Source organism: Microchirus variegatus, assembly GCF_963457635.1.
Source record: "Microchirus variegatus genome assembly, chromosome: 5".
Classification (NCBI taxonomy): Eukaryota; Metazoa; Chordata; class Actinopteri; order Pleuronectiformes; family Soleidae; genus Microchirus; species Microchirus variegatus.
Genome location: NC_139806.1, coordinates 19,466,867 through 19,491,534, shown reverse-complemented (window position 1 = coordinate 19,491,534; position 24,668 = coordinate 19,466,867). Strand labels below are relative to the sequence as shown.

Genomic DNA, 24,668 nt, shown 5'->3' with positions numbered 1-24,668 from the left:
CACATTGATACACTGAATATTGTTTAGTTTGTGCTTTCCATTTCTGCTTTACTATTACAAACACTAAAGAGAAGACAACTGGAAAGATCAGTAGACGAAAGTTGGATTTCACAATAAGAACATTTCAAATTAGGGTGATTTTTAAAAAATGAAATAGCTAAAAATAGCTTCATAAAAAGCTAAAAAAAAAAAAAAAAAAAAAGATGAGTTCAATGTGAGATTGGTTGAGCCTCGAATTTCACAAAACATTTGGTGAGAGCAGCTGTTACATCACATAGTCAATTTTATTTATATATAGCCCAACATCACAGACACAATTTGCCTCCAAATCAACAGAGTCTGTCGTGCAAAAGAAATTTGATTTTCATTACACTTCGATGCATTAGATGCTGCTTACATGGCCAACCACTGCCAAATCTACACAAATGGGTTGACGTATGACATGCGCCTCTCACCCACAAGTAGCCCAACTGTAGGGATCACTATCAGTCTGTCAAATTGAAGGGTTGTCCATGTTCATGCTTCTAACTGACACATCGCATTACCCTGCACACATGTGAGATGAAAAACACTGCTGATGTGAAATGATAAAGCGTAAATAAGGCCGATGAATCATTTTCCCCTCATATTTCATCTGTTTTTTAAAAAAAAACAATCATGATGTTTGTCCAAATAAGAAGAATCCCATAAAAAGCACCTTTAAAAAAAAAACATTTGAATCAGACCAAGCCCCCGAGCATATCAATGTTCAAACATGATATAAACGCTACACGATTTATTCCTCTTCACTGAATATATTTAATAAGAACCATAAAACACTGCACATGACAACCAAGAATAAATCAGTGCAGTAAAACAAAACTACTGTAAATTATTTCGCAATTTTTACACTTTGGATTCTTCCTTGACCATTTCAAAAAGTAAATCATGTCACTGAATCAAATATTATTGCTTAGGGTTTTACCACACAGGCCAGAAAATATAAATAAAGCACCGGACAGTGCTCAGGTATGACAGATGACTGAAGCCGAGCTCAAATTACTATCTTGCAATCAGTCCATGATTCATGGCGAATTCTTTTTTTCGAGTTTGACGCGGCTATAAACAACCAATGCTCTTTTTCCACCGACTCTGTACAATGTCCTGCCGCCTGTGATCAAAATGTATTGGCGCTTTTCCACTATACAGCGCGGCAAGGCTCTACTCTACATGGTTTGGTAGTACAGTGGTACATCCAATAAGGTGTCGGCAGAGTTTTAATGGCTGACTGAGACAGAGAGAGCATGTGTGTGTGTGAAAAACGGTGAAAAATTGTGCATGTTTTGTTATCATGGGATAACTGCATGTTGTATGAAATCACCTCCATCAATCCATATGATAAAATATAATTGATATCATTTATAAAAAAAACTGTGATAATAATATAAACATTGGAATTAATGTGTATGCAATTGAATGCACGAGTGCAGTGCCCGTAGGAAGTATGTATTCCTATAGTGGGAGCTCAAGAAGATTTTTAAGTTGTGGTAATGCATGATAAGGAACGTAAAGGCTAACATAATACAAACACTTTGCAACTCCATTAGGCACAACGCAAATCAAATACGCCTTGTAAAGTAATTCCAGCGTGGCTGACGGTCACAACACAGCCAGTTACGCTAATGCTAATCGTAGCCTCGCTAGTTTGCCTTCGGAAACAGGTTTGCCAAGTTACCCGCAAAATAGTAGCATGCTAATGCTAAATAAATATGTGGTTGCGTAATGGTGAATGGACACCCACTTTGTCGTTTCAGTATAACACCACATTCTGCGTTGAACTGTGTGAAAATGTCTCACCCACAGTGAGGACGGCATCTTCACTCCCACATCCCTGCTCCGGACAGCGCAGCTGCCGCTGATGAGCTGCTGCCTACCCGTTGTCGACACTGCGACACTGAGCGAAAGTGCAGTGTGCTAATTCAGCGAAAAATTACAATTACTCCAAAAAACATGAAAATCAAGGATGCACACCATCGGGCCATGCTCAACCCATATCCAAAATCATAGGGCGATCAGACTAACGGTCAGCGAGAAATGCCCGTCAGATAGATAGATAGATAGATAGATAGATAGATAGATAGATAGATAGATAGATAGATAGATAGATAGATAGATAGATAGATAGATAGATAGATAGATAGATAGATAGATAGATAGATTGTATAGCAGCTGTTTTCAGTGTATACTGAAGCATTAGAATCCGTTTATTAAAAAGGATTTGTTCACAGAAACGTTCAGTGCTTCTTACATGACCGTCTGACACAGTCACTGAACTGAGATACAGCTGCAGGGGCCGAGAAGTGCTGTCACTAAACATGCCAGACGGTTAGACTATTAGAGATTTTAGACATTTCCTTGGTTAATGTTGCACATTAACTCGTTTTCGTGATTTTCATCTGTTTTTAACTGATCCACAGGTCGGCATTGTTCGGTTCGATTCTTGTGCCGGACGTTGCGCTCATGATTCTTCCTGTGACGAGACTCTGCCAATCAGTGGCCGGCGGCAGTGTGTCGACGTCACACAGTATCAGCTCGGCTCGCTTGGAACCTCGTCCAAGCAGGTATTTAAAAAAGTACCAGGTACTACAACTAATAGAAAAGCAAAAAACATGTCGATGTGTAACCTGTTGAGCCGTGCTGGAACTGGGTAGTGGAAAATGTCAACAGATTGCTGTATAACACGTTGGCCCTGCTTGTAACAGACTTCCCAATCAGTGAAACTGTGTTATTGAGCTAATATTTACTGGTTTAGAATTCTGTGCCATCATGAAAGCGACCAGAAAGAAGTGTATAAATCCATTTAGTTCCTGTGTGGAGTGGTCTTTGAGTCAATATTTGAGTTTGCACATTGATGTTTACAGAAAGTTAATAAATGTTGCCAACTATTTTTTGCATCCAAAAGTTTGTTTGACAACGTTGGTTATTTGACGCCCTGTTTCATGTATTGAATATATTATTTTGACTTTAAATATGGAAGTGCAGTGGAGCCAGCAAATGCAGATTGGAGATGATAGGTGTATCAAATGTATCATATGTTATTGTTAAACTCAGATGGTAGGAAAAAGAGAAAACCTGTCAAGTATATAAAAAAAAAAATATCGGTGAAGGATGTATTTCTTATATATTATTCTCTGTGTATCTGTGGCGTATGTCCTTATATTTTTAAACGTGATATAATATATATATATATACTATTATACTACATACTATTATATAGTACATATATGCATTATTATTTTCTTTGTATGGCTTCTGTGCGTATATTTTGCATTTATGTCTCATATCTTCTATTTTTTAGATTATAGGGGTTAGAAAATGCCTGAAACCATGCTGTTGAAACACATGGAATCGCTGATGAGGGAAAAAACCAGCTGCCCTGATTTCTAAAGATAAGCATAGAAAATAAATGTTTAATTCTTCTTCCTTATACTTGAGTATTTCTATCACTTATGTCACACAGGGCTCCAACCACAGACGCCGACACCACCACCACCGATGCTGTAACCCTGTGGAATTTCTGCATACAGTAAGACAAGTGTCTTCCACCGACGCCAAGGCCAAACTGTACACAATAATTACACGGCTGACTTAGCAAGAGAACAGGAACAGGAGGATTTGGACAAATTGTTTTGTATGAAGAGAGGCAAGGAAGTAGGCCAGCTGAGAGGACGGCAAGCCCATCTGTGATCCTGTCTGGTGGTTATCACGATGAGCTATCCCCATGTTCCAGAAGAAGATAGAGGAAGATTTGTGCTCCTTAGACCTCAATGCGTCATCACTACTGCCCTGCTTATATCCCACTCTAGGCTATATGTTCCCTTCCTTTCACAGTGCATATGTTAGAAATATAACACTTTGTGGGAATCTACTCAGCACAGAAACCAAAGATAATCACTGGCCCCAATTTTTGCACATTATCCCTCAACAGATTAGAATGTGGAATCAGCCAAGTCAACACATTTAGAGGCCTTATGGGTGGATTGGCTCGTTCAAGGGTCTTACATTAAGTCCGAAAGTTAAAACTCTTTGGACATTTGAGTTAATGAAACGCAAATATTTTAGTGCTTCTTATTCAGTCCTCATGGAGTCCAGTGACCCCCTCTGTACCTGCTGTCACACACGATGTCCAGATGGTAGTGGCCACAAAGCGCAGCTTTACTGATACACAGGTACTTATACAATCCAGCAGCTGGCTCTTAATAATACTCAGGGTAAAAGGGCAATATGTCGAGGCTTTGACTGCTTCAGGATCCACAGCGCAGAGGTAAGGTGAGGTAAGGTGAAACACGGTCCACTGTGGCTGGCTAACGGGCCATCCATTTAACAATATATCTCAATATGCTGCAGAGTGCCAGTTCATAATGTCATGCGTTTGCGTGACTTACCTACAGAGTTGCACATTATTGGGAATTCATCAAGCGGGTCCGATGGCAGCGAGGGCATTAGGGGAAGGAAAGAGGAAAGGAAATCGATTAGTAATTAATACACGTTAAGTTGGAGATAAATTACTTCCGACATCATAAGGTGGCTCAATAAGACAGTGGCTTTCATTATGAATAAATTAAATCTATTTTCCTATGCACTGCATATACTGATTATTGTGTGCTGATTATTCAGAAACCTGTGATCGAATCCAAACCTTGCAGCTCACCATTCAAGTTTAAATATTACTACATTAATATTATGAAGAGCTCTATAGAATGCTAATGACAGTTTGCTGTCAACTTGTCAATTTTTTTTTCACCTTTACAAAGAACTACTCAGTGAGCCACCTGCTAGAGAAGGCGTTGTGTTTAATAAGTGCAACAATCAATATATTCTGAAAATTAATGATTTTAGTTGACTGTTTGCAGATGACACTGCAATCTATCAATGATAAGTCAATAAAGGAGATGAATAATGCAAGTCAAAATATGCAATGAATTATTCATAAAAACTCGAACAAACGTCGTCAGGGTGTAATTTATCAGCATATGCTTTGACATTTCCGCGTCCAAGTTTCGACATAGATGAAACTTCTTCATTTCGCACAGTGTGTACACTTACTCAGAGTTAGTGTCTGCACTCACACAGTAATTTAAGCTTTTGACGCACAACAGTTCACCATTTCCTACACAATCACACCAGGAGCAGCGGCATCACGTGTCGAAAGAAAACAGAATATGATTGATATTGGGCAGCTCATACAAGACTCCCAACATTATGTAACGGTTCTGTAAAATTGAATTCAGCTCCATAAAAGTCTTCATAAACATGGGATCCAAAACATTTTTGGTGCGAGTGGGTGTTATTTTCTCCAGATGGAGACAAGGACAAATGATCCAGGATGTTGGAGTTGAGCTCTTTAGAAACAACCACACAAACTAAACTGCTTCCATGTTGAGGGAAAAACGACTGTGTGTATAGTGCTCAGTTCCACGGCATGTCCAATAACTCACAGCCATCCAAAACCACTCCATGTTTGGCTTTGCAGTAGCGGTCCCTGTCCTTGAGTCAGTACAGGCTGAGGTGTTGCATTGCTCAGCATGGGTTATATGCAGCTCGTAGAATTTTCAATGAGTCACCGGCAGACCACTCAATTCACATGCTGCATCATATAATAGCTTCTTCACTTCCACCGGCGTTGACGTGGACGCAATGGTTAAGACACAAAAATAACACAGACGAGATGTGGAATAAAACTCGATCTGTGACATACAGTAAGGTGGTGTGATGTGGCCTTAGTTGCTCGGTTACAACTAATAATTAATCTGCCGGAGAAAGATCCAGATGACAACCAAGTATTCAACAAGCTATGTGAACACTTTTACACACAACTAAAAATGTCAAATGTGGAAGAATTCTTGACGTCTAATACCGGAAAGAATCTTGCTCTTCTTTGTTTGTGGAGCCAGCTTCTGTTGAAAGCTGACTTCTGTAGAAACAGTGTGGCACAAACCAAGGTCCTTTGCCTATAGTTAATACAAAAGGCTCACGCTAAAGAATTTTCATTTATATAAACACCGGACCTTTAAAAGTAGAGAATGTGGTTAGGGTTAGAGGTGGGAATCGCCAGAGACACTACGATACAATATTATCACGATAGTGTGATATACTGAGTAGTTGCAACATCATATCCTCGCACAACAGCTTGTGAGGGTGAGCACTTGGCACCCTCTAGTGGACTGAAATGTCAGATGATTTTTGATTTTTTTTTTGCTAATCCACAAAAGTTCGTAACATCCGTCAAGAAATTAGATGCTAAAGAAAAAAAACAATACTTGGTGTCTGAAAAGTGCTATTATATCATCATGCAAAAAAAACACAATATTTCACAATATAACCTTTTCCCCCACATTTCTACTCTAGGAGTCGTTCAATCAAAACAATAGCAAATAACCCAGTTTGACTTGTAGAAGCAGTGTGGGACGCACTCATAGCAAATGTCAGTGAGTAGTTGTGATCCATTAGTGACAAATGCAAACACTAAAATTAAAAAACACTGGCTAAATAGTAGTTCTGAATATTTTCTTCATTTTATAGTGGTTCATTCCAGAAGTTATAGTAGAGATGGATAAAGAGGATGACGTCAATAAAACCGGTGAAATTACATTGAATAAAAATATGCATTTAAAGACTGCAGGAAGCGGTTTGGCAAATTTAAGAACACGACTCAACAAAGTAGAGATTGTCAATTTTATATTTGTTAATGCAAACACTTTACATAGCATATGTTTAAGTGATTATAAAAGTGGTGTAAAGAGCAGTAATTCGACTCCCTGATTAACTATTTCACTCTAACTTGATGAAAAACATTGATACATATACATTTTCCCTGCAGCCAACTGGAGAGGTCATTTAGTCTCTTCTGTAGTGAAATTAACATCATCATTTGCATACTCGTGTCGCAGCAGATTGTCTTCATTAGGCAAAATAACCATAAACATAGAAAAGTAATAGATGGAGAGGGTACACAAGCATAGAAGTCAAGGAGGCAGCCGCCTATCCGGCCTACTGCTTGAGTCATTCATTCGTCATATCAGGAGATCTTGCTGTGTTTGCTGATATCGAATAATACATTTTAAAGTATATATTGTGCCGATAATACCATGCACTGCCTAGTCTGTCTGTAGACAGGAACCATCCAATGAGAGCATTGCAATGACCTTCCCGCAATGCCTGTTTTATCTCCCTGTGACATTAAATAGAAATTAATTCATTTTCCAAAAAGTTTTTGAATAAAATGTATTCAATAACTTTTTATTTTATTTTATTAATTCAGTTAATGTTGGCAGTCGACTGTGAAAGAAGTGGAAATTTCTTCCTCGTGTGATTGCACTGCTGCAATCAATCCTGCGTTGATCGCCGTCCAAATACATCACACCAGTAGCTCTGGCTCTGATATCCTCAGGTCGACCTGCCCTCTGGGTACTCTATCTGATGAGATCTGAGCCGTTCTTTGACAGAAATAAGGAGCTCTGGTCCTGGTCCAGCTGCAAACAAAGAGGTCTTAGCAAACACCCACTGCGATATGAGGTCAATTATCAGCACAGGAGGCTGCAGAGATACCGAGATGACAGAAAAAAAGATAGTTATAATCCCTGAGAAATCTATAAGCTGACTGTGCCTGACACCTTATTCCTGAGGCTCTGTCACAACACCTTCACCACCTCTACCCCCAACAACACAGTCACAACAACCCTCAACACATCCATCTCCATCATCACTCATGTCGAGGTCAGGGGCAAAAGCCTCCGTGTGTGTGTGTGTGTGGGGGGGGGGGGGGGGCATTTACACATTCACAGAGCACCACCACATGCACACCACAAACCTACCTCCAGCCACCTACAACTGTTACATAACATATGCCACTGCCTACCCATCCACCAGCAGAGCTGCACCACGCTCAAGCAGCGATGCATCACCAAAGCATGTACACTGCAGTAGTAAAACAGTTCACTTCTCAGTGTCTCTGCCTAGACAACTCGTTTCAGGCACGAGGACAGACTACTATGGGTTGCTGATGCTGAATGACCTGATAATGTAAACACAGACTTCATTTCTGATGGCCCGATCCTAAATGTGTCATCTGAAAATCCATGTGGAAAAGGCAAGGATTTCTTTTCAGAGTGGACCACTAATCATGCCCAGGCTTTCACTGGCCAGCCCACTAAAGGTAGGGTCCTATTTACTAAAAGCCCTATTGGCATGGAGAGACCACAGGAAGATTTTGTATTGTTTAAACAGACAAAATGTGGCTTTGAATTAACTTGGACACACATTATACGCCAATTTCTCAAACCAAAGCCAGATTTTATGTCTGATTCCGACAAAAAAAAAAACAATACCCTTTTGTGAGCTGAAGTCTCTTGAAGCCAAATATGTGAAAAGCCACAATTTAGTTGTGTGAATACCTTCAGAGAGGCCCTGGAAAAACATCTGTAATGCAAGTTATCACTACGTTCAAACACATTTTTGGTAGATATACAGCAACAGAGCTGCAGGTCATCAGAACGATGTTGCCGAGGATGGAATAAATGTGTTGTAAATGTATTGCAACAGGAATACAAAGGGTATTCTATACTTAAATGCAGCAGCGGGGTGCATCTCGAGACAACAGCGGGTCCATTTTCTCAAAAGAATGGGTCTAACAGCATGCTTGGGCTGGGGATAGATGTGTGTCATACGTCCTCCATTATAATTTAAAGATATTTTATTCAATCCCAGCAATTTTTTCCAGTGTACAAACACAAACTCGAGAGGGAGAACTCATCTTCGGAGCAGAGTCAGTCAAGCTGCTGAACAGTGCACTTTTGATGCCAGGCTCCTCAATGAGGAAAATAAAATGTCATCGTCCAAACCAGAGCCGTTGAGAAGCTGCACTGTGAAACATTTAACGTATCAAGTATCAAATGGGCACAGCACAGCGTTTGTTCGCATACCAACTCAGTTTGCAGTCTGATTTTGTGAATGCTGAATTAAAAATAAGCAGAAGAAGAAACACATCCAGCATTCTGGTAAAAACCTTTTTCTTCTCAATCTCCATGGTTACACTGGTCTTAACTGGCAGCCAGTGAAAAAAAATACACTTATAAAGGATAAGAGTTTATTCAGTTACGTCATCTGACACTAAGATTAATGTGGTGTGGTTTGTATCAAAGGCAGTAGTTTGTAACACAGGACAAACACACACCTCTATTAAGTCATTAACCTTCCTACAGACATAGACATTCGCCATATTTGCTCTAGAAAAGTAAGAAAATAAAGGGCTAACCCATACTACGTGTTCATTTGAAAACTGTGTTTTCAGAAAAAAACTATTCGCTTCCATGCGAGCATTTCAGCTCTGCATCAGAAGTTATCTACGTCGTCCACACTAACCTAAAAACATGTCTCCTGACAAGGTACACTACAAGCTGGTGTAAACAGGAAGTCAATGTTCTCCTCTGCATTTGTTTGCATATAGTTTTAGAAAAAAACAACAATGGTAATAAGCACAGACCATAAAGAGGATGCAGTCTTCCGGTTTGCTCGGTGAGGCCAACCAGGAAGTAAGAATAAATTGAATATCCACCAGGGAATGACGAATGATGGTTGCAAAAGGAACTCCATTTGAATAGAGGTCTATGTGAAAATGAGCCGACTTCTCGTATGATTTACGTCAGTAAACATTTTCCTGAGAAAAACGGTCTCAATCACTAGTTCCATTCAAATCTGAAAAAAAAATAGAAAAATTATGTAAAAGGTACCATTCCCTCTGATATCACAAATCATATTGCAATTTCTGTCAAAATTACCACAATTAGATTCATCCGAAATCGTTCTGCCCTAGTTCAGACTCTAGAAGCTGATGTCACTCCCGGTTACCATTGGGTGAAAAGTAAAATCAAAGATTCCTGTTATTACACTGAAAACAAGGTGAAACTGAGTTCATGGAGCTTTTCGGTCACAGCTCATACTTGAATAGTGACCAATAGGAACCGATCAGAAAGTCAATGTGAGTAACCAATGTTGTCGTTTTCAAAGGTATCCCATTCTTGCCTGTCCAGACAACCCAGGAGTTTTCAAACTAAAAAGGAGACCGCAGCATTGGAGTCTAAAATGGTAGGTTAGTGTGGACAGCAGCCGTATTTGGAGCAGAACTAATGCTTTTTTCAAACAAGAAGGGGCCAGTGTGGATGTAGCCTTAGACCCTTGTGATTATTGCTCACCACAAATAATCAAGGGCTTCAAACTGTGTTCCACAGTTTTTATTGCTAGTTATTTTATTGTTGTTAGTTATGCATATATCAGTTATTGGCAGTATCTGGTCCGTGTACCGTTAAGTCCATTCATTGTGGGGTCTATTTAAAGCAACACGTTGGTATTGATAAATGACACAAAGGAAACAAATATAAATTCAAATAGAAAGAGTAACCATAAAGCTAAAGAAAGCTGCAGGAAGGAAGAATCTTTACGGCCTGGAGGCAACCCACTGTGCTATTAGAGCCCCTCAGATGTTGGGTCCAAAATGGCAACCGCTGTGTTCCAAGAGGGGCTGTGCATGCAGTTCACATACTCCATCAGTCCTGGGTCATGACCAAGGGGATTCAGCAGCGGAATAACTTAAGGTTATTCCAGTCACAGAAAGCAGGAAACGGCAGTATAAACAGCAAATAGGGGAGTCACACTGCACTTCCTCTCTAATGATTCCCACAGTATAAAACATCTCAACACAACAAACAAGTTTTATGATACACACAAAGCAAGTGACCAAAATATCACAGTTAATCCAGAGTTGAGCTGAGGAACAGATGCTTCAGCATTGATTCAAACATGTTTGTCAATGTATTAAAACCAACTGTCCACTGCAAATTTGTTTTCCCATGATGACCATGTATTTTCCAATAACCAGCTAAATAAAAAATAAGGTGGGAAACCAGCACCTGGCATGGTGCCTGAGCTGTGAAAAGACAGCAAACACAAGGCCAGGGGACAAGTCGAAACAGCATCAAAACAATGACACATACAAAAGGAATGTAGGATCTGTGTGATAACAGTCAGCTGGCACATGTTAAACATACTATACTGACAAGAGGCGTACTCCGAGCAAGCTAGCGTTGGCAGTACTTTAACTACTCTCAGTTCATTGAAAATAAACTGTGAAAAATAATATGCAATAGGGACTTTTTAACTGAAATGCAGGTAAATGTTCAAACTCAAGAGGCAATTCAAACTTAAAAAACCTGCTGGGAGTTCAAAATATACAGCCTGGAACCCCATCACACTCTCTGATATAGTAGTAGAGGTTGCTGTGAGCACTGGTTGACCTTTAAGAGCATCTGAAAAGCAGCGTTTGGATGTATTTTGGGTTCCGTGCCATAGATGGCACAGTAACAAGCAAATCTGCAGATTCACCTGGGAGCTTATCTGTTAGCGCCTCTGAGTAAAGGAGGCATCACAGAGCAGTGTTAAACCCATATACCGTACATAAGAAAAAAAAATCCATGCAGTCCTCCAGTGTCCTCATGAGTTATTGGTCTCACTCGGTAGCTTCAGGTCTCCTTCAACAGAACATGATGTCAATTTTGTAAATTATGTTCCCGTTTAGAGGTCAATAAAGTACGACACGAATAGTCGGACAACAGTGGGACTGACAGCTGGTTGAAGGTGATTCTGCCGACCAAATGGTGATTCTAAATGAGAGTTCAAATTCTTACATCAAGACCAGTTGCCAGTTGGTTCAACCTGATTTGAATAATAGTAAGAGTGATAATAAATAATGTCTTTGTGTGTGTGTGTGTGTGTGTGTGTGTGTGTGTGTGTGTGTGTGTGTGTGTGTGTGTGTGTGTGTGTGTGTGTGTGTGTGTGTGTGTGTGTGTGTGTTTGTGTGTGCAGCACGTCACGTAATATACATCCAAACTTGATTTTTGGAAAAAGTGACATCCCTAATATGTAGTGAAGATTTCCTATTCACAGCCCAATGATGGAGCAAATGAGAAACTGTTACATAAACACGGAGCAATAACTACTATAAATACACCCTTGGGTTGGTGGACACGGGAGATAATATGAACCGAGTTCCTCCTCGCAGAGGTCTGATTTTTACAGGGTGCTCTGGAAAGTGTAGTAACATGCAGATACAAATAGCGCAGGCCTTCAGTAAAAGTAACTTTCATGAAAAACGACAACAACCTGATGTGGAAACAAACACGTCCTTGAGAACAACGTGATGCAGAGATAAATGTGACACGTGCCCGAGCTCCTTAGGGAATTACATTCAATTTTCCACAACCTTTAAATACTGCGAGTGTTCTCAATTACATGGCTCTCTGAGAGCATGAGCAAAATACTTCAAACACCAAAGCTATAACTTGCTGTACACTGTTATACACTATAGCCTCTGGGCCACATGTCCTACTCAGACAAAAAATGTGCTCCTTAAGGGCCAAAAATAGTCCCTAGTAAGATATTTCTCTTCGAGGAGAAAATGTGACTGCAGCTTATTTTTCCTACAGAACACAACCAAATCAAGGTCACTCCTTCTATTTTTTTTTTTTTTTTAAATATAACTTTTAAAACAAAGCGCTCCGGTTTTCCAGGCTGAGACATTGCCACCAATCATCCATTCATTCCAATTAAATAAAATATGTATCCGCCCAATGTGAGTTTTCCAGAGCCCATTACGATTGGAAGGACACTTCAGTCTTTACCATGATTCTCTGTCCATGCCCAACCTGGATGAGGCCAGAATCTTCCCACAGTTAGTCACGGGACTGCTGGCAGGCTGAGGGGACTTGGAGGCATATGCGCATTTCCATCTGTTGCTCAGTCACTGCTTTCCAAACCCCTTCCTCTGTCAGCAGCCATCTGTTTCCAACCCTACCCCACTGGCAGGAAATGTGAGCACTTCCACCATAGGACATGGTGGATGCACAATTTAGGGGGGTGGGGGAGAGCCTATATAGAAAATTAAATTGTCTCAACCTTAAATCAAAAAATTTTAATAAACTTAAAATAAGACGAGACATGACTGATGTTCTTATTGTTTGCAGAGAGACGGTATTAAGTTAAAAGGCAGAGATCTATAAAATTATTATTTATGCCACACTTTATTCCAAAATGATGCAAAATATGATGTTTGACCTCGACATTTATGATTAGTAGGCAGAAGATCTTTGGGTTTTTGTACTGCTATTCAGACAAAACTAGACGTTTCAAGACATCACATCACAGATATTTTGCAGGTAAAAAGACGAGCAGGTTAATCAATGAAAATGAGAGTTAGCAGCACTCCTAAATAGCCAACAAATCAATCACATTTTTAAAATTACAACCGATTGTTCTGCCAGTTAACATGAATGACTTCTACTAGGAGGTAAAAAAAAAAAAAAAAAAAAAAAACTTTATTCTGTGGTGAATACTATAAAATAAATCAGTACGCTACCTCGTTACCATCCATCACATGGTCATTTAAAACAAAATGGATTCTCGTTGTTTTTCCTATATCCTATAGCAGAAAACACTCAGTGAAACATTAGATCAGAACTACCCTACGCTATCCATTAACAATCAGACTACCAAAAAACAACAACAACAGCCCTCTACATTCTACTCATGAGAGACAGGGATGAGTATACTCTACATTCCCTTTGAAAAAAAAAATCTGACCTGCTCACCACCTCCCCTCCCCATTCAGAACACAAGAAAAAAAATTAGCAGTGCATCAATGGGAGAGAGAGGGAGCCTTTGTTTAATGGCACAATGGAGGACATTCTGTTGTAGAGGATAGTGTCACATTCAATAAGCCAATACTATGGTGCTGCAGTCGGGAGAGGACAGAAGGGCTAACGCAGAAATGACACCGTGACCCCGCGAGCCTCCCGCAAACGTCAGACCGGGGCTCTGTTCGCAGCTCACCAGCTCGGATCACCTCTGCTGCTGACCCACACTCAAGAGTTGGCCTCCAGTGTTAAAACACATTTCAGTGGGGATGTAATGAGCATTCTGTGGCTGCTGATGAGCAAAATTGGATGTGCTTAACACAAAACAGGGTGTCTATTGAAAGTCAGGGGAGTGCAAACCCTGGTTTGCTGGTGTGAATCCGTTACTACCACACTCCCAAGAATAAACGAGTGACGTACAGTAAAGCTGACGTGAAGTGTTTTCTCAACACCACTCTCGGAGATTAAACATGGCTGAAACCTGACACTTGCCATGCAAAGCACAGAGGTGCTACAGGCAATCTGAGTCTGACATCAAGAGAATAAGAAATTTTAATAAAAAAGGAGAGCATAATCATCGCTCCCCTGACTGACGTGGAGGATTCATGCACATATCTGGAGTTCAGATTAATCCACGTGCATCACATCAACAAGGCTGTAGACCTTTGGAGTTCTTTCCACCTCAGTAACTGGATCAGTCATTTAGCGAGATGAAGTACATCCCTGAAGTCCATTAGTCTAAGACATGCGCCATCATAGTGGCATGCCTGTGATTCTCAGTGGCACTTTTCCAATATACAGTTCTAGCACGACTCGGCTCGACTTGACTCTACTTGGTTTCTTTGCTTTTCCATTAGGGAAAGTACCTGGATCTTTTTTTTGGTATCGGTTTTTGTAAGGTTCAAGCTGATACAAAAATGTGACGTCAACAGACTGCAAGCCACAGCGACGTCCAACACATCACGTCCTGAATATATCTTCGACATTTAGCAAGGAAATGTATAAAATCTCAATGTTTAACAGATTAGTCTGGTGTATTTAGTGACAGTAATTGCTAAAAACCAGTGACTGTGAGCCGACTGGCAACCCGTTCAGCCGTATTTCAGTTCAGTGACTGTTTCAAGCGCAGTCTGTGCTCTGCTCACACAGGACGTACTGAAATAATCTTTTTAATTCACCGATTCTAATGAGGGCCACGTGGTTGGGGTAGTGGTTAGCACTCTTGCCTTTGCAGCAAGAAGACCAGGGTTCGCGACCCGGTCGGAACAAGGGCCTTTCTGCATGGAGTTTGCATGTTCTCCCTGTGTGTGCATGGGTTTTCTCCGATTTCCTCCCACAGCCCGAAAATGTGTAATATGGGGATTAGGTATATTGGACACTCTGAATTGACCATAGGTGTGATTGTGAGAGTGGCTAGTTGTCCATTATGTGGCCCTGTGATAGACTGTCCTGTACCCCACCTATCAACCTGAGATTGGCACAGCTGACATGTGACCCTCATGTGGAGGATAAAGCAGTAGAAGATGGATGGATGATTCACTACACTGAAAACAAAGACGTCCACGTGCAGCCGTGCTATGACGACACCGTCCACTGTTGAGGAGGTACTATAGTAATGGAAAAACGACGTGTCTGATATGAAACGGACTACAGTTTCATATTTTGAGATTTTAGTTTATTTATTTTCTCTTCTCGAGTTGGATAAGAATACAACACTCGTGTTCGTGCATTAATGATAACGCTAGAGTCAGGATTTTATTCTAGTTTAATTTGGCATAAGGACTGAGGCAGCAGAAATAAACAACCTTGACAAAAGTATTGCTATCAACACATGCATCTCGGATGCAGAAAAGGTTGGCTGTTGTTTCAGGGAGATGAATGTTGCAACTTCAGTATTTCTTGGTGAACTACAACCTAAAAACACTTCAAATGTGGAGTTTTGTCATTGCAACAATTTCCCTGTGTTAGCTTGTCAGTATACATAAAACAGACGAATGTGAAAGATGCTGATTGGTAAGAAAAAATAATAATTTTCTCACATTTAAAAAGTGCAGTGCAGCTAACTGTTCGTCCTTTCCGCAAATCCTCATGCTATGGTATAGGGAAGTGCATTAGTATAATGAAAAAACAGGGGGAGGGGACCTACTCCATGCTTCACAGATGCATTTGTTTGAGACTTTATTTGGGCACAAGATCTACACAACTAGTAAATACTCAGTGAGCGACTCTACTCTGCTATATAAACACAGGCATTCTACATTAACAGAATTTTACATTGCTATACCATGTTAGAGGACACAGCTGGTGATTGTGACAGACATTTCAACAGTTTCTGATCCATATTCGCAGATACAGTTTGGAAATACAGTATAATGAGCACATTGTGGAGATTCCCTTTGCCAGAAGTGGCAGCAGCATTCTACTGACACAGATGGCCCTCAGAGACAACTGTCCAGTCCAGCTAACTTAAACACACACATTCTTTTAGTGTTGTCAGTAAGGACACTTATAGACACAATACATTCCCTTGCTCCTTACCATAACTACAACCCTAACCCTTATCCTTACCCTAAACCCACCCAATTCTAACCCTAAAAACAAATGTTAACCCTCAAAAAGCCCTTTAAATTTAGGTTTGAATCAAATTTGTCTTCCATCCATTCCTTCGGACAGCCTAAACAAAGCATTATCCCTAAAGGCCACATTATAGTTCTCCGACTGCGTAATGCGTTAATCCGACTGCGTTAATCCGACTGCGTAACCACGGAGACCCCTCGAGCCTTCATAGTTCTCCGTCGTGGTGCCTGATACGCACTGCAATTTCCCGCCCGATCAGTAGGGGTCGCTACGCAAGGTTGTTGTGCTTTTGGCTACAGTGAGCAATGGTGTCCGAGAGAGAAAGACTGTTGTTACTGTTGCAGCGGAATAACAATGAAACAGTGGCCGTCACTTTTCTGTGTCACGGAGCGCAGTTTTAAGATAATTTGAGCCGAGAAATGGGCCATTTAGAGTCTAAAGATGTGCTGTGTGTGTTAAGATATGACGTATTTGTAGTTTGGCAGCGACGTTGTCGGCGGTGATCAGCTCCGCCTCTGTGGACACTCGGTGCGCAGTGTGAGCCGACACAGAGCAGCGTTAGCTCGGCCTGTCCTGAGGACCAATCGCAGCCCTTGCCTTCTCCGTTGTCCCTTGACGGAGTGACGGACACTTAAAAAATATTTAGTGCAGTCGGAGACGACACTGTGGGCTCTGCGTAACCTACGTAGGGCACTTTACGCAGGAGTATAAATTGGGCTTAACCTTAACTATAACCAATTAATGTCTAACCCTCACCTTAAACTAACAACATTGCAGATCTTAGCCCCAAACATACACACTTCCTCAGAAATTAGGTTCTGCCTCATTAGGGCCAGGTTTTGGTCTCCATGAGATCAAGTGGTCCTGACAAGGTCAGTGTTTGTGCCACAAAATGTCCTTAAGAGGTAACAAATACAACTTCGATTAATCTGTTGATTATTTAAGTTATCAGTGTTTCCCAAACATCAAAAGGATGATATTCTTTCAGTTTTAGTGTCATTTTGTCTTTGTTATATGTAGTAAATCAACTAGAAATATTGATTTAAGAAGATGGAAAAACCTGTTTTCATTTTTTTTTTTTTTTATCAATTAATCGATGAATTGTTGAAGCTCTACTAAAAACTACATTTACCATCATGTCTCGCGATTTTCAACACTGTATGATTACAGCAGGCAGCCAATAAAAACAGCGTTAATTAAGATATTTCCATTTTACATCTCTGTGGTCATGAGGAAATGAATTGTGCTTTAGCAGCAATAGAGAGATGCATTATCATAATTCTCTGCTTGTGATTAGCAGATGAGCACTCATGTCCTCCTTGGCAATTGACTAGAAGAGAAGACGCAGTGTGTACCAGGGAGCCGCAAAGATGCCACACAATGCCAACAGAGAGCTGCGAGGCTTCAATCTGTGTGCTTTTTGTGTCTCTCTGTGTCGTCCCTAGTGCCATTTGAGCACACAAAGTCCCATTGTGTGGGTCTTATTAGTTCTTTCTTGAAATCCAGAGAACCCCTCTTGAGTAGCAGTGGATTTAGGTGACTGCCCTTGCTCTGACATTGGACTGCATGTTGCAGACATGAATGCCTGGGTGAGCTTATGGAGTAATTACTCAAGATACATGATAACAGGACAACAATGCAACATCATAATACTTGGCTCAAGGAAATCCCCGCAAAATACACACACACAGGAGTCAGTGTCCTGAAGTCACCGCCAGCTGTAGACCGAGTACAATGACATCTTGCGGCTAAAAGGCCTTGTCAGATGCTGATCCGTGCAGTTCGTGATCTTTGCAATATACGCAGCACACACTACAGGCAGATTTGTGCACCGCATGCCCACAAACGCCCAGTAGTCATTCATCCATCTGCAGGAAGTCCTCAGAAAACTAGAAGAAGTTCATACAGGTTTGACAAGAATATAAAGCAGGCTAGAAAATCTGAACTTCAATGCAAGCGGTACCAAAGAACACTATTCCCAGGGCATCGTCTCGTTAATTGAACACTCCTCCACTTTGATATGAATGGCTAAAAATATAACTGGAACCATAATATAGATACAGTCTCTGCAGCTGTGTCCATATCTGAGTGATGTGGATTTTTCTCTTCATCCTGCCAATCAAATCACTTTCCTACCACTGAAGTTCACAGTCCACCGATTCAGATTTTAATTCAGTTTTTAAAAAATCACACATCTAAATACTGCTTATTGTTGAAGCAGTAGGGGCATGGTATTTTCCCAGATGACTGCAGGATATTAGCTTGGATATCTTAACTATATCTATTAAAGCTGCTGTGACAGCTACTATTATCATTCCCCTCCCTCTCCCTATGTCACCTTTCAAACATGTTCTGTTGACAGAGAAGCATCTACTTCAGAAACAGAGAGGACCGCCTCTATGTCAAGTTCTGGCTCCTGATTGGATAAACAGATACTCTAAAACATGGATTTATTTACTGCAGTGAGCAACATAAACTTGACTTAAAGTTGCAGTTGCATCCAAACCACAACTCTCTCAGTGTTTCTCAGTAAAGCCATGTTTAGATCTTGAAAATATAAAACTGAAAACACAAAGAAGCGTCCACGACTTCTGCTTAAACACCTCTTTGTTCTGCAATTTAAAAACAATAGCTTCTCGTCTCTGTCCGCCTCTGCGCTGCTGCTGTAAACACACAAACACTCCCTCAGTCAAGTCTGATAGTATTGCTTGACAGAGCCTGATGAACCATATGATACATATATATGCATACAAATAAAGTTCTATTGTTTCTGTTAACAAAGACTAAACTGAGACATAATAATAATAACATCAACAACAATCAAAATCACCAAGCTTATGCACAGCAGCTTTAAACTAAATATACTTAGTAAGCTTCACTGTCAAACATTGTCACATTATTTTATACAACAAGTGTATTTCCCCTACACTTCTCCTGCTATTTTTAATTCTTGCACAACTGGGAGTTTAACCTGATACCACGTGATTGTTGCCGTGGTGCAATCCTCTGCTGCATTTGCATTTCATGGATGACAACTCCACACACATCGTGTTTCTTCTGCATCATCAACGTTACTTCACAGGGAGAACTTAAGATGGCTGCTGCGGAGAGGCACGGACAGTGAAATGTCAAGACAAAGAGAACAGGTTTTGGCGCCGTTATCAATTATGATGCTTCAACACAGACCGACAAAATGATGTGTTTTATCAAATGTATTCATTATATTTCACTAATGTTACCCACCTTTCTTTCAATCTATCAATCTCTTTCTCTTACTGTTATTGCTCTCAAGTCTTGTTGACCATGTTTCTCAAACTGTCGTACATGTACCACGGGTGGTACGTGAACTTCCTCTTGTGGTACAAAATAATAATAAACTAAATAATAATAATAATTATAACAATAATAATAACTAGAGTGACTGTATCTCTCACTTCATCTGTCACTATACCAGTGTGTGAAGTATGCGTGAGGAAGAGGACGATGAGAGAGCAAATTATCCTTTTGGGAATAAATCTGCCTCCTGTGAACAGTCTTTGCTCAGCCTATTTACACCACTGTATTTTAACGTTGGCGATAATTGTGTTACTTTGAGAGCTCAATATTTGCTCAGGTGGTACTTGGTATAAAAAGTAAGATGAGAAATTCACCGTAGCATTAAATCAGTAAAGGCTCTCTTATCCGCAAGGCTGTTTTATCCAACTGGTAAAGTCCCAAATTCACCATTTGTAAGTTTCTTTTTTGGTAATTAAATGATTTGAAAATTGTCAGACAATTCCACACATATTTGCACAACCACATCCTGCAGTACTGGATTATCTTTTGACCCAGAATCTAAAACATCTCATTTCACATAGTGTATTTTCATAATTTAAGTGGTGTGTCTTCGAATTAAACTAACACAAATTAGCAGAGAGTCTAGACACAGGTATCGCAGTATGTGAAGTCTGGTGTGTGCCTGTGAGCACATCACAATGAAGTACACAAGGTAAATATCTGTCCTGGGGCACATACAGGATTGCAAAAACGCAGAGATATACATCTATTGAAATACTTAAGCAATCCATTTGCTGTCCACCTATCTTTGGCACAGATATTTTGCTTACACAGTCCCTGGCCTTGTCATTCCAACAGTTCATTGAACTCGGTGTACATTATTCCTGTATTAGGACATGATTTAAAAGAAAGGAGAGAAGTCAGCATGTGATCCGATTCGTTTAACCAAGTGAAAGACATAAAAACTATAGGAAAAACCAGCATGGTGTGTCATTGTCATAAATAGCTCTTATTACTACACAAAACAACAGTGAGACCTAAGTAACAATGGGAATTCATTTTGTAAAGGCTGTAATTTGTATTCACTCTCTTCAGCATTTTCAGATAAACGCATGAGCTACTGGTTCCTTAGCAACAGACTCTGCAATGATGCAAGTTTGAAGAGGAACAGATCTGCAGTTCTTCAGTGCAGGGGAAGATGAGTTGGCCAGTCTCCTGTTGCAGCCTCTTAAGGTTACACTTACATAAGAAAATGCTTTTCAGCACTTCAGCTAATGCAATGTATGGCATAATATCTCCAACGTCCTTTGACATACAGTGCATGCATCGAAATATCACTTCTCCAACGTTGACCTTCAACATACAGTATTCACAGTGCCATAAACTCATTCACAAACACAGCGTAGCAAGGTATTTCTGACTGTTTTTTTTCGCCGCTGGATATTTTTTGCTTTGGGCTTAAATGTTTTTTTCAGTTTAGAACTTTGTGTAAGCCTGCAAGTGTGAACATAATGCCACAACATCATTTTGTTTTTAAGCCCGAGGCTACCAAGGACAAACACAATGTGACGGCCTTCCGAGGGAAATCAATTCTCAAACAACAACAGGGAGCACTGACTTTGGCGAGCATCACTTTGGAATCACGTATTTCTAAGATTTTTGCTCATGTTCAATAGTCACACAACAAAAATACAAGGACCTAGAGATGTTGCAGTGAGATCAGTACCTTCAACTACTTCCAGTCACATTCATGTCTTTATGTTACAGAGCATAGTCTGATTGTGTCTAGATTGCATTCACTGCAGTGAATAATCCAATGTCTGTAATATCAATGTCAATATCATTATCTCATATGTGTTGAATACGTTAGAGGTGGCCTTTAGATAACTATGTTAGAGAATAGATTCAAATTATTAAGTTTCCACTCCACACAATTAGTATAGTATGCCAAAATGAAGTTGGCTCATCTCCGAGGAAGAAGACACAAAAAGTCAAAAACAGTTTTGAGAATAAAAACAAGCAATTTCTTTTCTGTTTATAAAAGAAATAACTCATAAAAGGCTCCAGTGTTATCCTAAATAAGACGCACGCCCTCGCCAAGGAAATTATGCAACTAAACTCAGGGATCAGAGAGAAAATGAATACATGTATCCTTCACTCAAACGGAGACATGCTGATCTTTGACTTTCACATCAAGAATACTATTATTTTCTGCTGTGATTTGTCCCAATCTACCTCTTCATAACACTCCCAATTCTCCAACCAAGACAAAACTACCCAGTTGGTCTCATCACTGTCTGATATCCTGGTAAATAACCAATGCTACTTGTAAATTCAGTTTCTTCCACATAGAGGAAAGACTATCTAGAGTCTCTGTGACAATCTTTAGATCTGATGATAACCATGAAATATGACAAATCTGCATTTACCAGGAAGCGTGCAGGCTTTGTGTCAATCAATGCACTGTACATGTTGATATGTTGTTAGGATGCAACAACACGTCCCTGTAGATTCTCATTCATCCAGGTCACATGTCAAATGTCAAGCCAAGGGGCTTCTTCAGTTCATGGATGAGAGGTAAAACGTCTCCTAGGAAACCATCCCTCCAGTTGCTACTGATTCAATTGGAGTCAACAACACATTTACGATGAATCTTTGCCACCGGTGTGCTCTCAAGTGTTCATAGAAACTAAATGTAGGGATTGATGACCGAAATACAAAGTGTTGACTTTGTTAAATTGACAATTGGAAGTCAAATACTAACCAATAACACGGCTAGACATTTTATCTTCGATCTTATCACCAACACTGTCAACGCATAATTTTGACCAACAACAAAGCTGGTCCCAATGACTTCTCTAAAATGAAACAATAAATCAAAAGCACTTGTGCTTTATTGACTTTTAGGAGTAGCAACTATAATATTAGAACTAACGTTGGAAGACATATGACAAAGAAGGACTAAAGACTAGGGCTCAACAATGCTGGGAATCTAATTGTGATTAGAGTGAGATTTTGCAGCTTCAGTTCAATAGTTATTCATTCATTCATTTCATTTCTACAACTTTTTCCTCCACATGAAGGAGTTGATATAGGGTGTGAAAGGCGAGTGCAGCCCGGGCAAGTCCCAACCAATCGCAGGGCCAACATACAGAGACAAAACTCAATTTAGTACCATAATAATGATAATCTACGCCAGAGTACCCGGAGAGAACGCACTCGGGGAGACAATATGTGAACTCCACACAGAGAGCGACTTTCCTGCCGTTAGGAAACAATGCTAGCCACTGCACCACTGTGTTAAACTTTAAATGTGATAAAAGATTACCACATAGCACCGTAAAATATTAAAGGGCATTTTCACCCAATTTTTTTTCACTTGGTCAAAATGAAGAATGAATTTAAAATTATTGTGATGCTGCTGTGTATGTTTGATTCACATTGGATTACAGATTAAATTTGACCAGGTTTCTTTGTATTTATTAGAATTTTTTCAGAAATTTTACTCATAAAACGACAGAAACGCACTGTAGAGCCGTGTAGGGCTTTTGTTTTCGATCCCATTGTCCTCTGTTGTTGTGGGAATGAGACATGTGTCTCATATCCACTGTCTGATGATTGAAAAACACATTTAGCTCTGGAAATGTGCAACACATTTTATTTTTTTTTTGGGTGAAGTGGCCCTTTAACTACACTATATTGTAATGCAACATTGAGAACTCTGGCATGCATGCGTTTGATTTTATACAACAAGCCCTTTGATGTTTACTAGCCGCGTTGTTTCAAGCTGCTATTTCGATTTGAAAACAGTTTGAAAATAGTTTGTCAGGACCCATGACAGCTGATTTTGATGGACAGGTATAGGCTCCTCTCTCTGCCACAGCATGTCTGTGTGGGTGAGGAGCACAGAGGAACATGTTAAGAAACTGCCACCGTAATTGAAGACACTCACATTTTGTCAGTGAGTGCATCACCCTCACTTGGATTTAACAGACTGTTGTATAGCGTTCCGCACGCTTGTGTGATTCACTGTCACTCTTCCTTGGGCTGCTGATAACATTTAGACTTGATTTCCGGCGTGACAAAGAACTTGTCTGTTGACACAGTCTATCACGTCCTCCCTTTGGGGTACAAGATCATTCCTTCTTGTCTTGTCTTGTCCCCGGTGTTACAAATGTGAGTGTGAATGTGCCTCTGCATTGTTTTACGGCGATCACTGTGCTACTTTTGAGGGAACATTTCACAATTTGCCTAAAGCCTCTCTTTCACAGTCAACCTCAGACTCTCACTCCACTGGGTTACATGGGAAAACAGAATCCTCTTTAACAGAAGCCTCTAAAAGCAGCAGAACCTGTTTTCTTTTTTATAAATATATAAAAGAGGGGAGCTTATTATTACATTTGCTAAGGCTGCTTCTTGTGACTGCATTTGAACATTTCACTGCAGAGCAGGGGGGCAATTCAATCCTCCAGCAGGACAATGAGCTCTGCTACACCCCCCAGCCTCAAAGTGTGATTGTTGACACTGTGCTGTGAACCAATGGATGACAATGTGTGCATCAAAGGAGAGGAAACACACACACACACACACGTATACACACATAACATAAACAACAATCCCTCCGTCCCCCCAAATCCTAAATGAATGGAAGTCCAGTGTGGTCCCCTCTACTCACCTTCAATGGAGATTACATGCTCTCGGATCTGGTTCTGCAGGGCCAGGTCATCGATGCGCTCGATCAGGTCGTAGATGGCGTAAATGTTCGGGTGCACAGACTCGAACCGGTGGATCTCGGCTCTGATGGCGGCTGAGTTGGACAAAACATACTGCGAGCCCGCTGGGCCGCCTGCTTGTGCAGTCTGGCCCGAAACAGTCCCCGAGCCGAACTGTCCGGCTCCTGAGCTCGCAGAGGATCCGGATCCGAACTGGGACGGGATGGACTGGGGCACTGGGACGGGCGCGGGGACGGTGCCTGGAGTGGGCATGGCTGGTTGAGACTGCTGCGTGATACCGGACACTGGGACGCCGGACTGAAAATTCATCTCCGGTCGTTTCTTCTCCGGCAGCGAACGTCTGTGACTCTCTCACAGCGGC

General features: G+C 40.6%; 1 protein-coding gene across 1 annotated transcript in view; it reads right to left on the bottom strand.

Annotated features, from left to right (window-relative positions):
- agap3 (ArfGAP with GTPase domain, ankyrin repeat and PH domain 3) overlaps positions 1-24,668 on the bottom strand; it is a 118,593-nt gene extending 93,925 nt beyond the window's left edge. Inside the window, exon 1 of the mRNA XM_083890089.1 lies at positions 24,250-24,668. Coding sequence (XP_083746215.1) covers positions 24,250-24,616 — 367 coding nt within the window. The 5' untranslated portion in view covers positions 24,617-24,668. The remainder of the gene's footprint in view (positions 1-24,249) is intronic.